This window comes from Camelus dromedarius, chromosome 5, assembly GCF_036321535.1.
Source record: "Camelus dromedarius isolate mCamDro1 chromosome 5, mCamDro1.pat, whole genome shotgun sequence".
Classification (NCBI taxonomy): Eukaryota; Metazoa; Chordata; class Mammalia; order Artiodactyla; family Camelidae; genus Camelus; species Camelus dromedarius.
The window spans coordinates 22,358,766-22,377,181 of NC_087440.1; the positions used below are offsets into that span (position 1 = coordinate 22,358,766).

Genomic DNA, 18,416 nt, shown 5'->3' on the forward strand with positions numbered 1-18,416 from the left:
ATTAAAGATTCATCCACTGGCCTCTGTCTAAAACTCTTTTAGGAGTCAGCTTGTGATGGCTGAAGTTGATACACTGCGAACAGAAACTCAGCATCATAAAGGCAAGCACTGCAAGACCTAAAAAGAAATACCTAAACAAAAATTGGAATGTGGGAAGTAAAGGGGATGAGGGAGTGTGAGTGAGGGAATTAATTTTTCATCTTTCATGTTGAAAAGACAAATGGACAAATGTATGATATCACACCAAGGAATAAGGGTGGTCACAGGAGAACTAAAAACAGAAGCTGTTGATGAGTTGCCTCTGGAGAGTGGAGCTAGGGAAAGAGAAACTTTCATTTTCTATTTGCCCTTCTGAGCTGTTCTTTTTAATTTTTTTTTTAAAGTACAGTATTATTCTGTTGTGTAACTTCTAAAAAGTTTCAAAATTTTTGTTACAAAAGACTAAACAAGCAAACAAACATCCTTCCTTGAGAATGCAAGTATGTCTAGAAGTATTAGGTCTTGACACCTGGGTAAATGGTTAGGCCTGCAGGGTTGTTCTGTGTCAGGAAGGACGTGAGTCAGGGGAGGGTCATGTGATGATAAATATGGCTTCCTAAGCAGTTGCCTCTGGGGAAGGGACTCGGGAGACAAGCTTAATAAATTTGCCTTTGCAGACACACAGGGCTGGGCCAACAGGGGAGTGACGCTTCCATCACGTTCCTTTTTTTTTTTTTTTTTTTTTCTGTAGGAAAGGTAATTAGGTTTCATTTTATCTTATTATTATTTTTAATGGAGGTACTGGGGATTGAACCCACACCTCGTGCTTGCGCACTTTACCGCCGAGATATGCCCTCCTCTACAAATCACGTTGCTAAAGGCAGCTAACATTCATACACAAAAGGGTACTGACCCCACAGGGGTCAGAGATAACCACCTAATTATCCCTGGTGAGACTCTGCCCTCAGCAGTGCCATACTCTGAGCAGGAGCCTTTGCCAGGTGGGGACCCTCCTCCTACAGAATCCGTGTGAACGCAACTTCTGGGGGCCCAGGTGGATCTAGTCCCAGGGAAGTGTGATGCTGAGGGCTCTCAGGTGAGTATGACTCAGGTCCTGCTCCAGAGCTGGCCCTAGAGCACAGATCAGAGCCTCACACCCCTCAGGACCTGAGGGCCTCTTCCTCCTCCCAGGCATGGTACCCTCTTGACCTTTGCTCGTTTGCAGTTTGTATCACTTCGGGCCCCAGCAGCTGCAGAAAGGAAGGCTAGGGCACTGCTCGGGAGTGCCACTCACTGGCGGCAAGAAGCCAGGAGACTGGCATTTCCAGCACCAGACAAAGAAAGGCCTGTTGATCTTTGACCCCCACCTTCCAGGAGCCTTGGCCCTCCCTCCATCCCTCCCACCTTTCTTCCCTGCTGGCCTTTCCCTCTGTTCTCGGTCTCCTCATTCCCTGGCACCCTTGCTCTGACTGCCAGTTTTTCCCAGCTCCTTGCCCAGACCAATCCTTCCATGCTGTCTTCAAGCCCTCCTTCCTGCACGTCTCCCAACCCGGACAAGGAGAATCCAAGTAAAAATGTCCAGTGGGCTTCCGGGAGGAGAAGGATATCATCCTCAGACTCAGAGTCAAAGTCCCACTCCGACCCCGCCAAAGCCTCCAGGTCCCGGAGATCCAGCCGGCTGACGGTGAAGTATGACCGGGGGCAGCTCCAGCGCTGGCTGGAGATGGAGCAGTGGGTAGACGCCCAGGTTCAGGAGCTCTTCCAGGTGGGTAGCCCAGGGAGGGTGGAGGAACGTGGTGGGCCTGGGACCCAGCCAGGGAGCCAGGGGAGAGACTGCTCTGAGACCTCAGGAGGAGCTGGAGGGCAGATGTGAGATGCTCCCATGGAGAGAAAGCTTCTCCCCATAGGTGAAGCGTGGGTTTGCAGTCCTGAAATCTGCCTCCCTCTGGTCTCGGCTCTGTGTCTCACTCTTTTCATAATCTGGGGGCAGATCTCTTAACATCCCTCAAACTTAGTTTCATAATCTAAAAAATGGGTCTATGGGTGCCTGTCACATCTCCTTTGTAGGACTTTTTGAGGCTCAGAGGAGACAGCAGAAGAGCTATTTTTCTCTGTCTTTATTTTCTTCACCCCCAACACACATACCTGTCTAGAGCGACAACATTCATTCCTGTAGCTATCAGCCGTGTGTAGCTATTCAACTTTACATTAACAAAAATTTAATAAAATTAAATTTTTAGTTCCTCAGTCACACTAGCCACATTTTCAAGTGCCAGTAGCCCCATGTGGCTCATGGCTACTAAGCTCTCAGCACAGACGTAGAACATCTCACCATCTCAGAATGGATAATGCTGGACTAGAACTCAGAGGAACCAACAGTGAGCGCTAACGCCGGCACCTGCCCGAGCCTGGGCCCTGGCTCTGGCTGACTCCCCTCAACCCTATCTTGGGAAAGTGGCACTTTTTTTTTTTTAATGTAGACACCTGCAAATCAGGATCCCAGTGTAGTAACAATTGTTGCTCCAACAAGAGTAACATTTTTTGAGCACTTAACTATGTGCTAGGCACAGTGCCCAGCACCTGACTTGCATCTTTTTACTCAGCCCTCCCCCCAAGTCCGTTAGGTAGGTTTGTTTCACTGTTTCACCGTAGAGGAAATGGAGGCTTAGAAATGTTGAGCAGTTAGCCCAAGGTCATAGCACCAGGAAGCTGCGGGACCAGGAGCTGCACCCAGGGCTCTGCCTATAGCGTCTGAGCGCTTTTGGGGGCTGCTGGTGGTTCTCCACACCTAAAGTGCTTCAGAAAAAAGCCGATGCCTGAGCTGCACTGCAACTGCATTTCAAACTACTATTGTGGGGCCCAGGCACTGGTCTTTTTTATCAGCTCCACAGGTGATTCTAGTCTGTGGCTGGCTGGAACCACTGCACCAGAGTCCTCCTTGTCCACATACCATGGTCCTTGTTTCTCTCCTTCCTTACTAAGGTCCTGTCTTTTCTTTTTTGGGCAGCAAGGGCTTGTAATTTTCCCAGGTAAGGGCTGTGTCAGTGGTCCTGCAGTTGTGGATGGGGAAGAGTAATGCATGTGGCCCAGGCCATCTTGTGAGGCTCACTGGGTCATGTGTTGGTTTGGTCCAGATATTGATTGTGTCCCCAGCAGCATCCTGGGCCACTTGTGGAGGGGAGGGAGATGCCCTAAAGCTGGGAGGGGAAAACCTTCTTGGCCTCTGTCTGCTCTGACCTTGCAGGACACTATCACTGTCCTTTACTCCTGCCAGCACCCTCCCTCTCTGTGTTGGTTTCAATTTCAGATTGTTGTACATTTGTGTAACAAGTCTCATATTTCAGACGTCTCAGGGCAAATCCTTCCAGGCATCAGAGATGGACACTAGTCAATGAACCTTGTTTTGCAAGATCAAGGCTGGGGGAAAAGCTGTAGAGTAATAAGCTCATAACATTGGAAAATAGGACATGTGGGAGGACTGCTCCCAGGCAGTGACCGGAATAAAATACCTGGCCTGCAGTTGCCATGGCAGTCGTCCAAAGGTGCCAGGTGGCAGTTCCTCTCCCAGTCCCTGCTTTTTTCAGCAGGAAGCAGCCAAGAGGCTGGGGAAGCCCCAGGGGCTGGTCATCTTGGGCAGAGATTGAGGCAACCCAGTCTCCAGGCATACCCAGCCTCAGTTTTACTTTCATAGAGCCCCTCTCCAGCCAGTGGGGCTCCTCCTCACATGCCCACTTTGGATAACACCACCGGGAATAGATCCAGGAGTGGATTGCATCATGTTTTGTTTAGTTTAGTGGGATCCAACCTTCTTTTGTTGGAGGGCCCTGCTTCTTCTCAGTGGGTTTGCAGCCTGCTTTAGGATCTTTAGAGGAACCAAGTCTAGGTTCAACAAAACAGACTTTGGGCCCTGGAGCTCCTGTTGTCCAGAAATGGAGTGTGGATTTAGCTTCTACGCAGGGATTTAAACCCTCACGAGTTTCTCCTATTTTAAGGAGACTCTTATTTAACAATATGCTCCCCTTTGATTACCATCCCCTATTTCGTGTCTCCTTTACAAGGCTCCTTAAAGGATTTGTCCCCACTAACAGCCTTTACTTACTTTTCCCCTTTCTATCACCTTTCAAACCACTGTAATCTGACTTCTGTACCCACCACTCTACTGAGACCTCTTGGCAAAGTCACCAGTGGGGCTAAAGCTAGTATATACATCAGCGGGGGACACTCTTGACCACCCCAGAGTTTTGAAACACTCCTTTCCTTTAGCTTCCATTACATCTTCCCCTAGTCACACTGACATTTTGATGCAGCCCTTTTGATGCGATGATATTTTGAGAAACAATCTATTAAACTTACAACTTTACACTTATATTGTCAATAAAATGTGAAACAAACACTTGTTAGCTCATCTCTGAGCTTTACTCCATGACTGGTCTCCATGGCAGACAGATCAGGAGTAAGGGGACAGAGTGGAGGTGAGAAAGGGGTCAAATCAGGCAGCATCCGGCAGGAAACCAGCACATGTGGTACAGAGTCATGAGGAGATCACACTTGTTCACCTCAGTAAGAGTTGTTTGATATATCTGCTCATTTTTTGAGAATTCAAAAATACTTGAGGAAAACAATATTTGCATTATGATATGAGCCCATATTCTCAACACCAGACTGCAGTGGCAATCTGACTCTCAGTGAAATACATCCCCTATATTCAATATACATATAGTTAATGTCATAACTGATATAAAATAGTTTGGGGAGAAGGATGAATCCTCTTTAAGAGGCAGCGTTCTAATCATTAGAATGTATTTTTATCATTCAGCCCTACCTTCTACCTTCTGGGATTCCAATAACATATATGTTAGACCACTTGATATGGTCCCCCAGGTCAGCGAGGCTCTGTTCTGTTCTCTCTCTCTCTTTTTTTTTTTTTTTCACCAGGTTTTTTTTCTCTCTGTGCTTCATTTTGGCTAGTTTCTTTTGCTATTTCTTCAAGTTTAATTAATCTGTTTTTCTGTAGTGACAGATATACTGTTAATTCCATCCAGTACATTTTTTTCTTTAAAATATTGTATTTTTCATCTCTAGATGCTTCATTTAGCTCTTATGTCTTCCATTTCTCTCATTCTTATGTTTGTGTTTACCTCATTTGCTAATTCCATTATCTCTGTCATACCTGGTCTGCTTCTGTTAACTGATTTTTCTCCTGCTTGTCAGTCACATTTCCTGCTTCTTGGCATGCTAGTGGTTTTTGATAGGATGCTGGACATTGTGAATTTTATGTTGTTGGGTAACTGGATTTTTTTCCTCCTTTAGAATGTTGGGCTTTTTTCTAGAAGGCAGGTTAGTTTGTTGTGGTTCAGTTTGATCCTTCCAAGGCTTGTTTTTAAGTTCTTTTGGGGTGAATCTAGAGTAGCCTTTAATCTAGGGAATAACTTAGTCCCCTCCTAGTAAAGCATGGTCCTTTTGAGATCTCTACAGAATTTCCTGCATGATCAGTGATGACTGTCCACTCTGGCTGAGTGGAACTTGATTTGTCTCCCAGTCCTCCCAGTCCTTTCTGACCCTGGGGGTTCCCAAGACCCTTTTAGGGGGTCCATGATTATTTGCATAAATAAAACAAGATGTCATTTGCCTTTTTCACTATGTTGACATTTGCACTGATGATGCAAAAGCAATGGTGGACCTTAGCATGAATCACAGCACCAACCTGTACTGGTAGTCATGTTCTGCCCCAGCATGCCACTTTCACTGCAGAAAGTCCCTGTTCCCTGATAATTCACGATTTTGAGCAGCTTTTCACATACCTGTTGGCCATCTGTGTGTCTTCTTTGGAAAAAATGTCTATTCAGATCCTCTGCCTATTTTAAAAATATATTTTATTTTACTTACGTTTGTTTTTGTTTTGGGGGGAGAGGTAATTAGGTTTATTTATTTACTTATTTTAATGGAGGTACTGGGGAACCCAGGACCTTGTGCATGCTACACACACACTCTACCATTGAGCTATACTCTCCAACCCCTCTGCCCATTTTTAAAGTCAGATTTTTTTTGCTATTGAATCATATGAGTTCTTTATATATTGTGGATATTAACCACTTATCATATTTATGACTTGCAAATATTTTATCCTATTCAGTAGGTTATCTTTTCATTCTGTTGATGGTTTCCTTTGCTGTGCACATCTTTTTTTCTTAATAAGACTTTATTTTTTAGAGCAGTTTTAGGTTCACAGCAAAATTAAGCAGAAAGTACAGAGTTCCCATGTTCTCCCTGTCCCCACACGTGCATAGCCTCTCCCACTATCAACACCCTCCACTAGAGCAGTACATTTGTTACAACTGATGAATTTATATTGACACATCATATTCACCCAAAGTTAATACTGCTTATTAGGATTCACTCTTGGTGTTATAGGTTCTATGGGTTTTGACAAATGTATAATGACATGTATCCACCCTAAAAGTATCATATAGAGTAGTTTCACTGCCCTACAAGTCCTCTGTGTTCCACCTATTCATTGCTCCCTCCACCCTAAACCCTGGCAAGCACTGATCTTTTTATTGTTTCCACAGTTTTGCTTTTTCCAGAATGTCATATACTTGGAATTATACAGTATGTAGGCTTTTCAGATTGGTTTCTTTCACTTAGTAATATGCATTTAAGCTTCCTCTATGTCTTTTTATGACTTGATAGCTCTTTTCATTTTATCTCTGAGTAATATTCCATTGTCTGGATGTACCACTCTTTCTTTATTCATTTACCTACTGAAGGGCATCTTGGTTGCACCCAAAAAAGCTTTGGCAATTATGAATAAAACTGCTATAAACATTCATATGCAGGTTTTTGTGTAGACATATTTTCAGCTCATTTGGGTAAATACCAAGGAACACAAGTGCTGGATTGTATACTGAGAGTATATTTGGTTTTGTAAGAAACTACCATCTTCCAAACTGGCTATACTAATTTTGCATTCCCACCAGCAATGAGTGAGAGTTCGTGTTGCTCCACACCTTCATCAGCATTTGGTGGTGTTAATATTTTAGGGTTGGGTGTTTTTTTTTTTTTTTTGTCATTTTAATAGGTGTGTAATGGTATCTCATTGCTGTTTCAGTTTGCAATTCCTTAATGACGTTTAATGTTGAGTATCTTCTCATACACTGTTTGCTATCTGCATACCTTCTTTGGTGAGGCAGATATTCAGATTTTTGCCCATTTTAAATTGAGTTGTTCATTTTTTTCTTTTATTTTTTTACTTTTTTTATTGAGTTATAGTCATTTTACAATATTGTGTCAAATTCCAGTGTAGAGAACAATTTTTCAGTTATACGTGAACAGACATATATTCATTGTCACATTTTTTTTTGCTGTGAGCTACCACAAGATCTTGTATATATTTCCCTTTGCTATACAGTATAATCTTGTTTATCTATTCTGCATATGCCTGTCAGTATCTACAAATTTTGAAATCCCAGTCTGTCCCTTCCCACCACCTGCCTTGGCAACCACAAGTTTGTATTCTATGTCTATGAGTTTGTTCCTGTTTTGTATTTATGTTCTTTTTTTTTCTTTAAGATTCCACATATGAGAGATCTTATATGGTATTTTTCTTTCTCTTTCTGGCTTACTTCACTTAGAATGACAATCTCCAGGTCCATCCATGTTGCTGCAAATGGTATTATGTTGTCATTTTTATGGCTGAATAGTATTCCATTGTATAAATATACCACCTCTTCTTTATCCAGTCATCTGTTGATGGACATTTAGGCTGTTTCCATGTCTTGGCTATTGGAAATAGTGCTGCTATGAACATTGGGGTGTAGGTGTCTTTTTGAAGTAGGGTTCCTTCTGGATATATGCCCACAAGCGGGATGACTGGGTCATATGGTAAGTCTATTCCTAGTCTTTTAAGGAATCTCCATACTGTTTTCCACAGTGACTGCACCGAACTGCATTCCTACCAGCAGTGTAGGAGGGTTCCCCTTTCTCCACAGCCTCTCTAGCATTTGTCACTTGTGGACTTTTGAATGATGGCCATTCTGACTGGTGTGAGGTGATACCTCATTGTAGTTTTGATTTGCATTTCTCTGGTAATTAGTGATATTGAGCATTTTTTCATATGCCTATTGATCATTTGTATTTCTTCCTTAAAGAATTGCTTGTTTAGGTCTTCTGCCCATTTTTGGATTGGGTTGTTTGTTTTTTTCTTATTATGTCATATGAGCTGCTTATATATATCAAGCCTTTGTTGGTTTCATTGTTTGCAAAAATTTTCTCCCATTCTGTAGGTTGTCGTTTTGTTTTACTTATGGTTTCCTTTGCTGTGCAGAAGCTTGTAAGTTTGATTAGGTCCCATTTGTTTATTCTTGCTTTTATTTCTATTACTTGGGTAGACTGCCTTAGGAGAAGATTGCTGAGATGTATGTGAGATAATGTTTTGCCTATGTTTTCTCTAGGAGGTTTATTTTATCTTGTCTTATGTTTACGTCTTTGATCCATTTTGAGTTTATTTTTGTGTATGGTGTAAGGGAGTGTTCTAGCTTCATTGCTTTACATGCTGCTGTCCAGTTTTCCTAACACCATTTGCTGAAGAGACTGTCTTTATTCCATTGTGTATTCTTGCCTCCTTTGTTGAAGATTTGTTGATCAGAAGTTTGTGGGTTCATTTCTGGGCTCTCTATTCTGTTCCATTGGTCTATATGTCTGTTTTTGTACCAATACCATGCTTTCTTGATGATTGTAGCTCTGTAGTATTGTCTGAAGCCTGGGAGAGTTATTCCTCCAGTGAGTTGTTCATTTCTTATTGTTGGCTACAAGGGTTCTTTGTTTTATTTATTTATTTGTTTGTTTGTTTGTTTATTATATTTTAGCTAACAGTTCTTTATCAGCTATATCTTTTACAAATATTTTCTCCCAGTCTCTGACTGGCTTCTCATTCTCTTTGGCTTCTTTCATTTTTAATTTTGTAAACTCTGTGTTGCTTAAATCTTTTCAATGACTATATTAACTTTTAAAGGCAGATTTATTGAGATATGATTCACATACCATATAATTACCACTTAAAGTGTAAAATTCAATGGTTTTAAGTATTTTCACAGGGTTGTACAACCATCAGCACAGTCTAATTTTAGAACATTTTATCACCCATAAAAGAAACCCTGTATCCATAAGCAGTCGTACCCCATTCTGTACCACCACCACTCCCAGCCTTAGGCAACCACTGATCTACTGTGTGTCTCTATAGATGTACCAATGCTGGACATTTCATACAAATTGAATCATATCATATGTGGCCTTCTGTAACTGGCTTCTTTCACTAATATGTTTCAAAGGGTCATCCATGTTGTAGCAAGTATCAGTACTTTGTTCCTTTTTTGTTTGTTTGTTTTTTGGTGGAAGGAGGTAATTAGGTTTATTTATTTTTGGAGGAAGTACGGGGGATTGAACCCAGGACCTGATGCATGCTAACCATGCGCTCTACCACTTGAGCTATACCCTCCCCCCAAGTACTTTGTTCCTTTTTATTGCTGAAAATTATTGTATGGCTACATCGTATTTTCTTTATCTATTCATAAGTTGATGGACATTTGAATATGAATAATGCTGCTATGAACATTCATATGAAAAATTTTATGTGAACATATGTTTTCAGTTCTCTTGGGAATAGACCTAGGAGTGAAATTATTGGGTAAGATGATAACTCTATGTTTAACTTTTTTTTTCAATGGAGGTACTGAGGATTGAACCCAGGACCTCGTGCATGGTAAGCATGCACTCTACCACTGAGCTACACCCACCTCCCCATAACTCTGTTTAACATTTTAAGGAACCTTAAATTGTCTTCAAAGCAGCTCCACCATTTTACATCCCTACTAACAATGTGTATAACTCTTACAATTAGACCCTCTTTTTAAAGAACCCTAGCACTGTTTCAGGTAGGACACAGTAGGTATTCAGTCACTGTTGAATGGAAGGATGAATGAATGGTTTGAGTAAGGTGAGGAGAGAAACTGAACATGGGAAATAAAGTGGAAGATGGGTCAACCCCTGCCAGTAACTTTCACTCAGGTACCAGTTGGCCAGCCTCCTCTGAGTCCCATGTGATTCCCAAACAGGATCACCCAACTCCTTCTGAGACTTCTGAGCCTGAGATTGACCTGGAGGCTCTCATGGAACTATCCACAGAGGAGCAGAAGACTCAGCTGGAGGTAGAATGGGGGGACCAGGCCCCAGGCCCAGGAGGTGGGGGATGGAAGGTGGGCTTGGACCAAAGGGAACCCAAGAACCCAGTCTCTGCCTCCCCATCCACAGTGGGGGAGAACCAATTCAGAGGGGAGTATTCCTGGGAGACTGAGTGGGGGCTTGGGAGAATTGCTGTTGCTCAGGGACCCACTGTCTGCTCTCTTCCACCAGGCAATTCTCCAAAACTGCCCCCGCCCCACAGAGGTAAGGGATGCTCTGCTGGTCTTGGAGTAAGAGAAGGCCCAGTGGGGCAGCAGTTAATGAAGAGGAAAGTTTGGCCCTGGGTCCTTCTCCCCTTCCCTGACTCTGAGGAGATGAGGTCAGGTGGAGGTTAAGGAGGGCAGTGTGGTGGGTGAGTGTGACCTCATGCCTTGATCTCACCCCTATTTCTTTCTCAGCCTTTTATCTCTGAGCTGCTCAGTCAACTCAAGAAACTTCGGAGACTCAGTCGGCCTCAGAAATAAGCCACCTTCATCAGCCTCAGTACTGCCAGGTCGGCCCTGAACCTCTGGATCCTGGGCTGAGAGGAAAACAGCTCCTTGGGACACTGACAAGGAATATGGAGAATGAAGAGGGACATTTGGACACCCCTGTGTATGTGCAGTCACAGCTAGTTCCTGTCAGCTGGGCTTTCTGGAAGCCAGTCATGGCTGTTGCCCAGTGCTTTCCTTGGCAGCCAAGTAGATAAAATCTTCAGGAGCCCCAGCTGAATGGAGTGTGGAGCATATCTGTGCTGAGGGATGGGGGAGGAAGAGGGTGAAGTGTTATACCAGAAGGCCAGCATCCTGAGTCATTAGGCTCTATCCATACACCTTATCCATCCATCCACCCATCCATCTGCCCATCCACATAGACCTTGAGAATTCAAAGATAAATGTCATAGTTCTGCTTCAGAGTAGTCAGAAGCAAGGCCCAGAGGCCAAGCAGAGGGCATCTGGGCTAAAACACATGGCATTCTGGCTTTACCAACAATAGGAGCCCAAGTAGCAAAGACTAGTTCTGAATCCTATAGGGGAGGGAACTGGCTGGGTCTGGGGGCTTCAGGGAAAGCTAAACTCCTCTCCCCTACTAATTGATTCAGGCTGAGGACCCTCTCCAAGCCAGAGACAGAAAGAGAAGAAGCAGGGACTGAGTGGAGGAGTGTAAACAGTATAGGCTGAAATGCCAGGAGTCAGGTCAGGAGGGAGCTAGTGGAAACAGATACTGGGTCTGAATGGCAGGCAGGTTGGGACAGGAGCCCTGGGAGATGGTGTCCTTTGGGAGTAAGGCAGAAAGCAGGCTATGCATTTAACTGTTTGTGCATGCAGTATCTGAGTGCTAGAGAGGCTGAGAAATCCAAGATGGTGGGCCTGGGGGCTAAGCTGGGTTGCCCAGAGCAGGATGCACAGTTCAGTTCAGTTGAACAAATATTCATACCTGCTACATATGAGGCCACCAGGATGGGTGGGACTGTTCCTGCCTGGAGAAGCTTGCAGGATGGCTCAGCCTTTTCCCTCACTCCACAAGACTGGACTTACAGCCTACTCTGCTCTGCCACCTCTCTAAGGGGCCCGTCTCAGGGCCCATCATGTTCTAGAGATAAAAGATGCTGGGTCCAAGGAATGAACATACTTTATTAGATCCTCTACGTACCAGTGGAGGGCCCTGGGCCCTTGAACAAGTTTCAAGGCTCCTCCTTAGATTCAGTCTGGTCTTTCCCCATCATGCCTTTCACTCCCAGTCAATGCTGGAAGGCTCCCAACTTCTGCTTTCCCTCTGGCTCCTCCAATCATCACCTTGAGTGGAGAGTCCTTCCTCCTTCCAGGGACACAGATGCTCAGGAAAGGGTGCACCCATAAGCAGTCGAGCCTGACAGGCTCTCCCATCAGATGCCCTGGTGGTGCCCAGCCTGTAGAATGGCCTTCCTGGGAGGACTAGGGCTCCCTCAGTGCTCTTGGCCTTTATGCAGGGGGTGGTAGGCAGATGTCTGGTGCTCTTTAAGTTCAAAGGCATCATGACCTTCCCTGTGGAGCAGAGTTACAGGTCAGGGATCATAGGCAGTCCTGGAACTCTCCCAGCCCCAAGGAACATTCCATCTGCACCCACCGGAAGCAGCGGACACAGTAGAGGTCTCCATCGCAGCCCATGCAGCGCAGGGTGGCATCCTCATTGCAGATGCAGCACCAGGGGAGCTCCTCTTCCTCAGCCTCAGGCCTGGGGGCTGTGGCCTGGGCCTCTGGGGACTGGAGAGGAATGGGGGATGTAAGGTACCTGATGGGGTCTGGAAGGGTGGCTACAGGAACAGTCTGGCAGGTGGGGAGGGAGGCTGTGGTGATGGCCTAGGGGGTCTGTGTCTAGGACTTTTCTCACCTTAGGTTCTGCCCTGCAGGACTGGGCCCTGGGTTGAAGAGTTGGCTCCACAGGGATGTTAAAACCACTTGCCTCATCCAGGGCAGCTTCTTCAGTGAGCTGCGGACAGAGTGAAGAGTACAGCTACCTGCTCCAGGCATCCCTCCAAAACACAGTATATCTGTGCTCTGTGGCCTTAGTGCTGAACCCATCTTCCTTTATCTATTGTCTGTGGCTGCTGATACCCCATCTCAATGGGCCAGGGGCAGGTCTGGGTCATTGGGGTCCCAGCTAGATCAGGAGCTGCAGAGTGACTGGCCATCCAGCCCCAGAGCGGAGGCAGAGTCAATGGGGCAAGTGGGCAGTGAGACAGTGTGGCAGGGACAGGACAAGGGGTGGCCAGGTGGGTAAGGCAGAGCCGACCTGCCATAGGACTCTCTGGATAGCTGTCTCCTCATCCTCTTCATCATCACTGTCTGGGAGGCGATAGTCTTCGAGGGTCACTTGAGGGAGAGACAAGAGCAGGGAGGGAGAAGTGAGGTTGAGAGTTCACCTGAGTGGCTGTACTCCTGCCCCCGATCTGGTTTGGTTTTCAGTGGCACTTATTCCAGAGGTGAGCAGTCTCTGCAGCCACTCTGATCAGACCCTGCCCCACCCTGCAGGGGAGGGAAGCATGAACAAAAGGCTCTGCATCTGAAGGGACCGACAGTCCCCTGCCCGCTGATGGCTGCCACTTATTCCTCATCCACTGCTTTGCCCAGCACCTTCCTTGTGGCTCTGGGCACAGCTCAACATACCCTTAGGCACAGGGACCCAGCCCCTGATCCAGCCTGGCAGGGAGTACTCCCACTGTGCAGAGCACGGCTTGTGGGTGGGAGTTGGGGGTCCACCCAGTGGACATGAGTGAGTGGCAGCTCCCCAGCCTCTACCTCTGTCCGGGTCCTGTCCCCGCAGCACAGCCAGACGCTTGGCGAGGGCCAGGATCCGCTCCTGCCTCGTGTTCTCCTCCCGAAGCTCCACCGCTGCCTCAGCCAGCAGCCTGCTCTTCTCCTCCTCCAGGGACCAGGTGGTCTGCCCCTCGGGACTGGAGCTCTGAGCCCCTGGGCCCCCCTGGTTGAGGTCATTCTGGATAGAGGGGCCTGGAAAGAGCGATGCAGTCAGGGAGGCAGACATTTCAAAATCTCTCATCAGAAACCACTGAGCCCATTTCTCAACTTTTAAGAAATACCATAGGTTATCAGCTTTTTGTTCAGCACTAGGTCCTGTGGTTTATATTACAAATGAGCATTTTCTTCTATTTTTCCAAATGTAAAAAACTAGTTATCTTAGACATTTTTTTTTTCAATTACATCCATCCCCACCCATCTGGTATTTTAATATGCTGCCGTTAGGGTGAGTACCCCATGGTACGAGAATCACCACCCGAAAGGATCAGGATATGGGGAGGCTGAGGTCTAGCCAGTGTCTCTGCCTTACAGGCTGGAATCAGCATTTCCAGGGAGTAGCACAGAGAGGACATGAGGGAAGCTGAGGTCTTGTATGTTACTAGGCGGGAAGAATTTTACCACAGTGGGTGTGGCTCTGACATGGTTCCCTTTAGCTCAGAGTTTCAGAGCAAGAGGTTTGAAATCAGACAGTCTGGGATCAAGTACCAGCTTTGCCACTTAATAGCTGTATGACTTTAGTCAAGTTCCTTAAGCTCACCAGGCCTCAGTTTCCTCATTTGTAAAAGATGGATAGTAATAGTATATACCTTGTAGGATTACTGAGGATATTCAATGAGATTGTATCTCTAAAGCAGCATTTCTTAATCTTGATCCTATTGACATTTTGGACAGGATACAGGCATACCCTGTTTTATTGAGCTGCACTTTATTGCACTTCATAGATACTGATTTTTTTTTAAATTGAAGGTTTGTGGCAACCCTGTGTTGTCAGATGACTGTTAGCATTTTTTAGCAATAAAACATTTTTAAACTATGTACATTGTTTTTTAAACATAATGCTATTGCACAAAATAGACTACAGTACAGTGTACATAATTTTTATATGTACCAGAAAACCAAAACATTTGTGTGACTCACTTTATTGCAGTGGTCTTGAACCAACCCTGCAATATCTCTGAGGTGTGCCTATAATTTTTTGTGGAGGAGGCTGTCGTGTGCATTGTATGATGTTTAGCAGCATCCCTAGCCTCTGTTCACTAGATGCCAGTGATACCCTCTGGGTTATGACACCCTAAAAGTCTCCAGACATTGCCAAATGGGCCCTGGAAGGAAAATCATCCATGGTTGAGAACTACTGCTTTGAAGCTTTTGAACAGCACTGTCCGGGAGAATGTTTCACAGTGATGGGAACGTTCTGTATCATGGTCTACATTTGTGCTGTCCAGGAGAGTAGCCATGAGCCACTTGTGGCTTTTGAGCACTTGAAATGTGGCTGGTACCACTGAGGAACTAAATTTTAAATTTTATTTAATTTTAATTAAATTTAAGTAGCCTCTTCCTTCTCCTCCCCATCGATGCAGAGAACCTTCACTGAGCACTTACTATGAGCCAGGCAGGGTCCTAAGCATTTACCGGATTATCTAATTTACTCCTCATGACTTCCCCATGAGGTGGGTTTTACCACACGTACCTCCATTTTACAGATGAGGAAAGTGAGACTTAGATCAAGTAACTTGTGGAGGGTCACATGGCTACTAAGTGATAGAACAGAGAATCACTGTCTGGGTCTAAAGCCCACACACTTATCCACTAGGCTTACACTGGCTCCCAATGGAGTAAACAATTAACAGTAGCCTTTATAATGTTGATTATTCCCTGATTTATATTCACATCCAAAGGGTGGGCAGCAGAGCCTTTCCCACCTGGGAAAAGGGGGGGTCAGGTCTCTGGGGGAGCCAGGCGAAGAAGATACCTGGGCCTCCTCGTTCCCAGCTCTCATCAATAGCCACCTCCGCTGTTAGCTGTGTCAGCAGATCCTGTGTCTGCTGGGCCTGGGTCCTGGTGTCTGGTGGCTGATGTGCCTGTTCAGAGGAGGAAACTTCAGTGGGGAGCAGGGGAACAGGAGCAGGGAAGCCACACCATAATGCCCAGAGCAGTTTAGGTTAGGGGTGGATGCTGAGGCATTCCCAAAACTCAGGGAAACAGGCCTAATTCAGAGCCCACGTAATCAAGTAGGTCTGGCAGTCCCCAAAAGAACCAAGGGGCCACTCTACTGCCCCACCCAGTCCTGCTGCTTGTCCCTGGTTCCTTGGCCTGGCAGCAGGTGGGAGGAGCAGGAAGTACTCCTGTGAAGTACACAGGCATACATGTATCTGGAGTTCTGCTGGGTCCTCGTCCCAAGACCTCCATCCCTCCAAAGTCACAGCACTCACCAGCTGGGGGGTCTGAGAAGGTGGAATTCTGCCCTGCAGTGCAGCAAGCCGTGCCTCCATCTCCTGGGTGGAAGGGATGGAACCCTGGGGTTCATCCCTCAGTGCAGCTAGCCTGGCTTCTATCTCCGTCTGCGAGGGCACTGACTCTACAATTGGCATAGGGAAGCCTTGTAAAGTCCAGAGGACTCCTAGTCCCAGGAGCCTGGGGTGGTGTCTTTTCCACCCTGTCTGCCCCACTCACTGGGTTTGTTCTCCTGGCGGAGCCGTGCTAGGCGCTCAGCGATGACTTGGTCTTGTTGGGTCAGTCCATGGCTCTGGGGAGCGCTGGGCTTCTGCTTGGCTTCTAAGGCTGCCACACGCCTGGCAGGATATGAGATAGAGGCTCTTGAAGAATGCAGAAGGGAGGGAAGTCACCCACTCACTGTTTCCCATTGGATTCATTTCTAGTCAGCTAGGAAGGCCTCCAACGGACAATCTTCTGTAGCCCTCACTCATATCACCATGCAGCTGAGAAGGCAAGGTCTACCAAAAACCTTTTCTGGGGAGAGGGCTGATGAGCTGTTTTCTGAGCTCAAGAGGGCAGCCAGGTGCCAAGAGGTAGATATTCTCCTGATCCTCTGCTCATTTGGTCAGGAGGCTAGGAAGATAGTTCTACCCTATGGCTCCCCTGTCCTTTCCCCATCCCCATTTGTCTGTCCCGTCAGCACTTACTTCTTATAGTTCTGAGGTGGTGACCACTTGGAGGCAATGGCAGGAGAAGATCCTCTATAGAGAAGAAATCCGGTATCAGAAGTTACCTTCCATCTGCCTATCAGTGCCCTGCACCCCAAAACACTCCCTGGGCTGACCTCTAGACAAAGACCCAAGGCTGCAAGGCCTGGCCAGCTGCCTGCTGCCATGCTTGGCTGAACCCTCACCTGTGTCAGCTTCTCACCTGGTCAGGATCTCGTAGCACTGCTTGCAGACTTTCTGTTGGGTGTTTCCAGCCCGGGGCACTGCTGCACTGAAGCTAAGGCAGCCAGAACAGAAGGCCCGGCCACAATTCTTACAGCCATACTACAAGAAACATGAAGCAGGGAGTCCACCTCTCACCCACCCCTGCAGGCTCCTCCCTCAGACTCTCTGAGCACACACAGAGAGAACACTGAGGTTGTGAACAGCTGCTGGGATGAGGATGAGGAGGGGGGTCCCCTAAGTCCTGGGGAGAGACGAGGCAGAAGGCAAAGCTATCAGTTCGCTTACACTGGGGTGTAGAAGACAAACAGGCAAAGCCCCAAGCTTCAGGTCTCTGACTCTTCAACAAAGAAGAATCAGAGAGAGTGCAAAGCCCCTGCCTTCTCTGCTCTAGCAGAGATGGAGGAAGGCTTGGCTCATGATGGGATGGTAACAATAGCCTCCATTTATTAAGCACTTCCTGTGTGTCAGGCACTAAACTCAGTCCTTAACTTTCATAACCTGATTTAATCCTCACAGTTTATATACACTATCTTAATCTTGGTGACCACCATTATTATTCCTATTTTAGATGGGATCAAGAGAGGTTATATGACTTGCCCAAACCAAGGTCACCCCAAGAATAAGACAGCAAAACTGCAATTTGAATCCTGACCACTTTGATTCCAAAACCCAGGTTTCTGAGTACTACTCGGATCTGCTTCCCTATTTGCTATTCATTCATCCTGTCTGGCCTATCTCCTGGTCACAACTAAGGCAGAGGAAGCCTGCAGGTTACCAGGGGAACTTGGCATGTCTGTGCTGAGGGCAAGTGAGACTTTGCTATGATGCCCTGAGGGCAATCGAGGAAGGGGAGGCTGCTTGACAGTGAAGGTTTCAGAGCAGAGTAACGGGTATGGTGTGATGGAGAGTGGTCACAGAGTATTAACTAAGACCGGGCTGCGGAGAAGCAGGGTGGAGGGAAGCAAACAGCAGAATCCTACACTTGATGGACAGAAAAGCCTAACATTTCAAAATGACAGGAGCCGGATTTACGATTTACAGGGAACTCTCACCACCAGCACCTCACTGGACCCTCACACCAACTCCAAAAGCGAGAGAGTGTTAGCCTCATTTTACAGAAATGGAAACTGAGGCCCAGGGACTTCATCAAAACCACACAGCTGGAGAGGGATTGTAAAACCAAGTCTACGGACTGCAAGTCCTATGAATTTCCCTCTACTCCGCATCCTCCCTGGCCCTCTAGCCGCCCGGGGAGAGAAGACTCGCCTCCTTCTTGAAGAGAGTGAACTTGACAGCGCAGCCGTAGCACCTACTGTCCATCCTAGTTCCCGGCGCGGCGCAGCACGGTAGACAGAATTGAGATCTTGCGGGTCAGGTCCAGGGACCCTTGGACTTTCACGCAGCCCCGCCCCTGCCCCCCACGCCCACCCGTGCGCGGGAGCCAAGGCTTCCTACAGGGAATCACGACAGTCCACCCCAGTCAGAGAGCAGCCGCGGCGGGCGCGGGGGCTGCTGGGAGTCGTAGTTCACTCACGAC

General features: G+C 46.6%; 2 protein-coding genes across 3 annotated transcripts; one reads left to right on the forward strand and one right to left on the reverse strand.

Moving 5' to 3' along the window:
• The first annotated feature begins 1,250 nt into the window (after positions 1-1,250).
• Positions 1,251-10,920, forward strand: PPP1R14D (protein phosphatase 1 regulatory inhibitor subunit 14D). 2 transcript variants are annotated; one of them, XM_010989304.3, is made up of 4 exons: positions 1,251-1,744; positions 10,089-10,181; positions 10,387-10,419; positions 10,614-10,920. In XM_010989304.3, the coding sequence occupies exons 1-4, from the start codon at positions 1,490-1,492 to the stop codon at positions 10,677-10,679; spliced, it is 447 nt and encodes a 148-aa protein (XP_010987606.1). In that variant the 5' UTR covers positions 1,251-1,489; the 3' UTR covers positions 10,680-10,920. The 2 variants fall into 2 exon arrangements, with proteins under 2 accessions (XP_010987606.1, XP_064342460.1); XM_064486390.1 differs by lacking the exon at positions 10,387-10,419 and having other exon boundaries at positions 1,279-1,744.
• An 888-nt stretch (positions 10,921-11,808) lies between these two features.
• On the reverse strand, positions 11,809-18,387 carry ZFYVE19 (zinc finger FYVE-type containing 19). The gene is made up of 11 exons (XM_010989305.3): positions 18,146-18,387; positions 16,857-16,978; positions 16,634-16,687; positions 16,164-16,282; positions 15,923-16,068; positions 15,463-15,571; positions 13,473-13,682; positions 12,967-13,046; positions 12,565-12,663; positions 12,301-12,437; positions 11,809-12,218 (listed from the first exon to the last, which is right to left on the reverse strand). Exons 1-11 carry the CDS (start codon positions 18,197-18,199, stop codon positions 12,140-12,142), a joined length of 1,209 nt encoding a protein of 402 aa, XP_010987607.1. The 5' UTR covers positions 18,200-18,387; the 3' UTR covers positions 11,809-12,139.
• Positions 18,388-18,416: the final 29 nt, after the last annotated feature.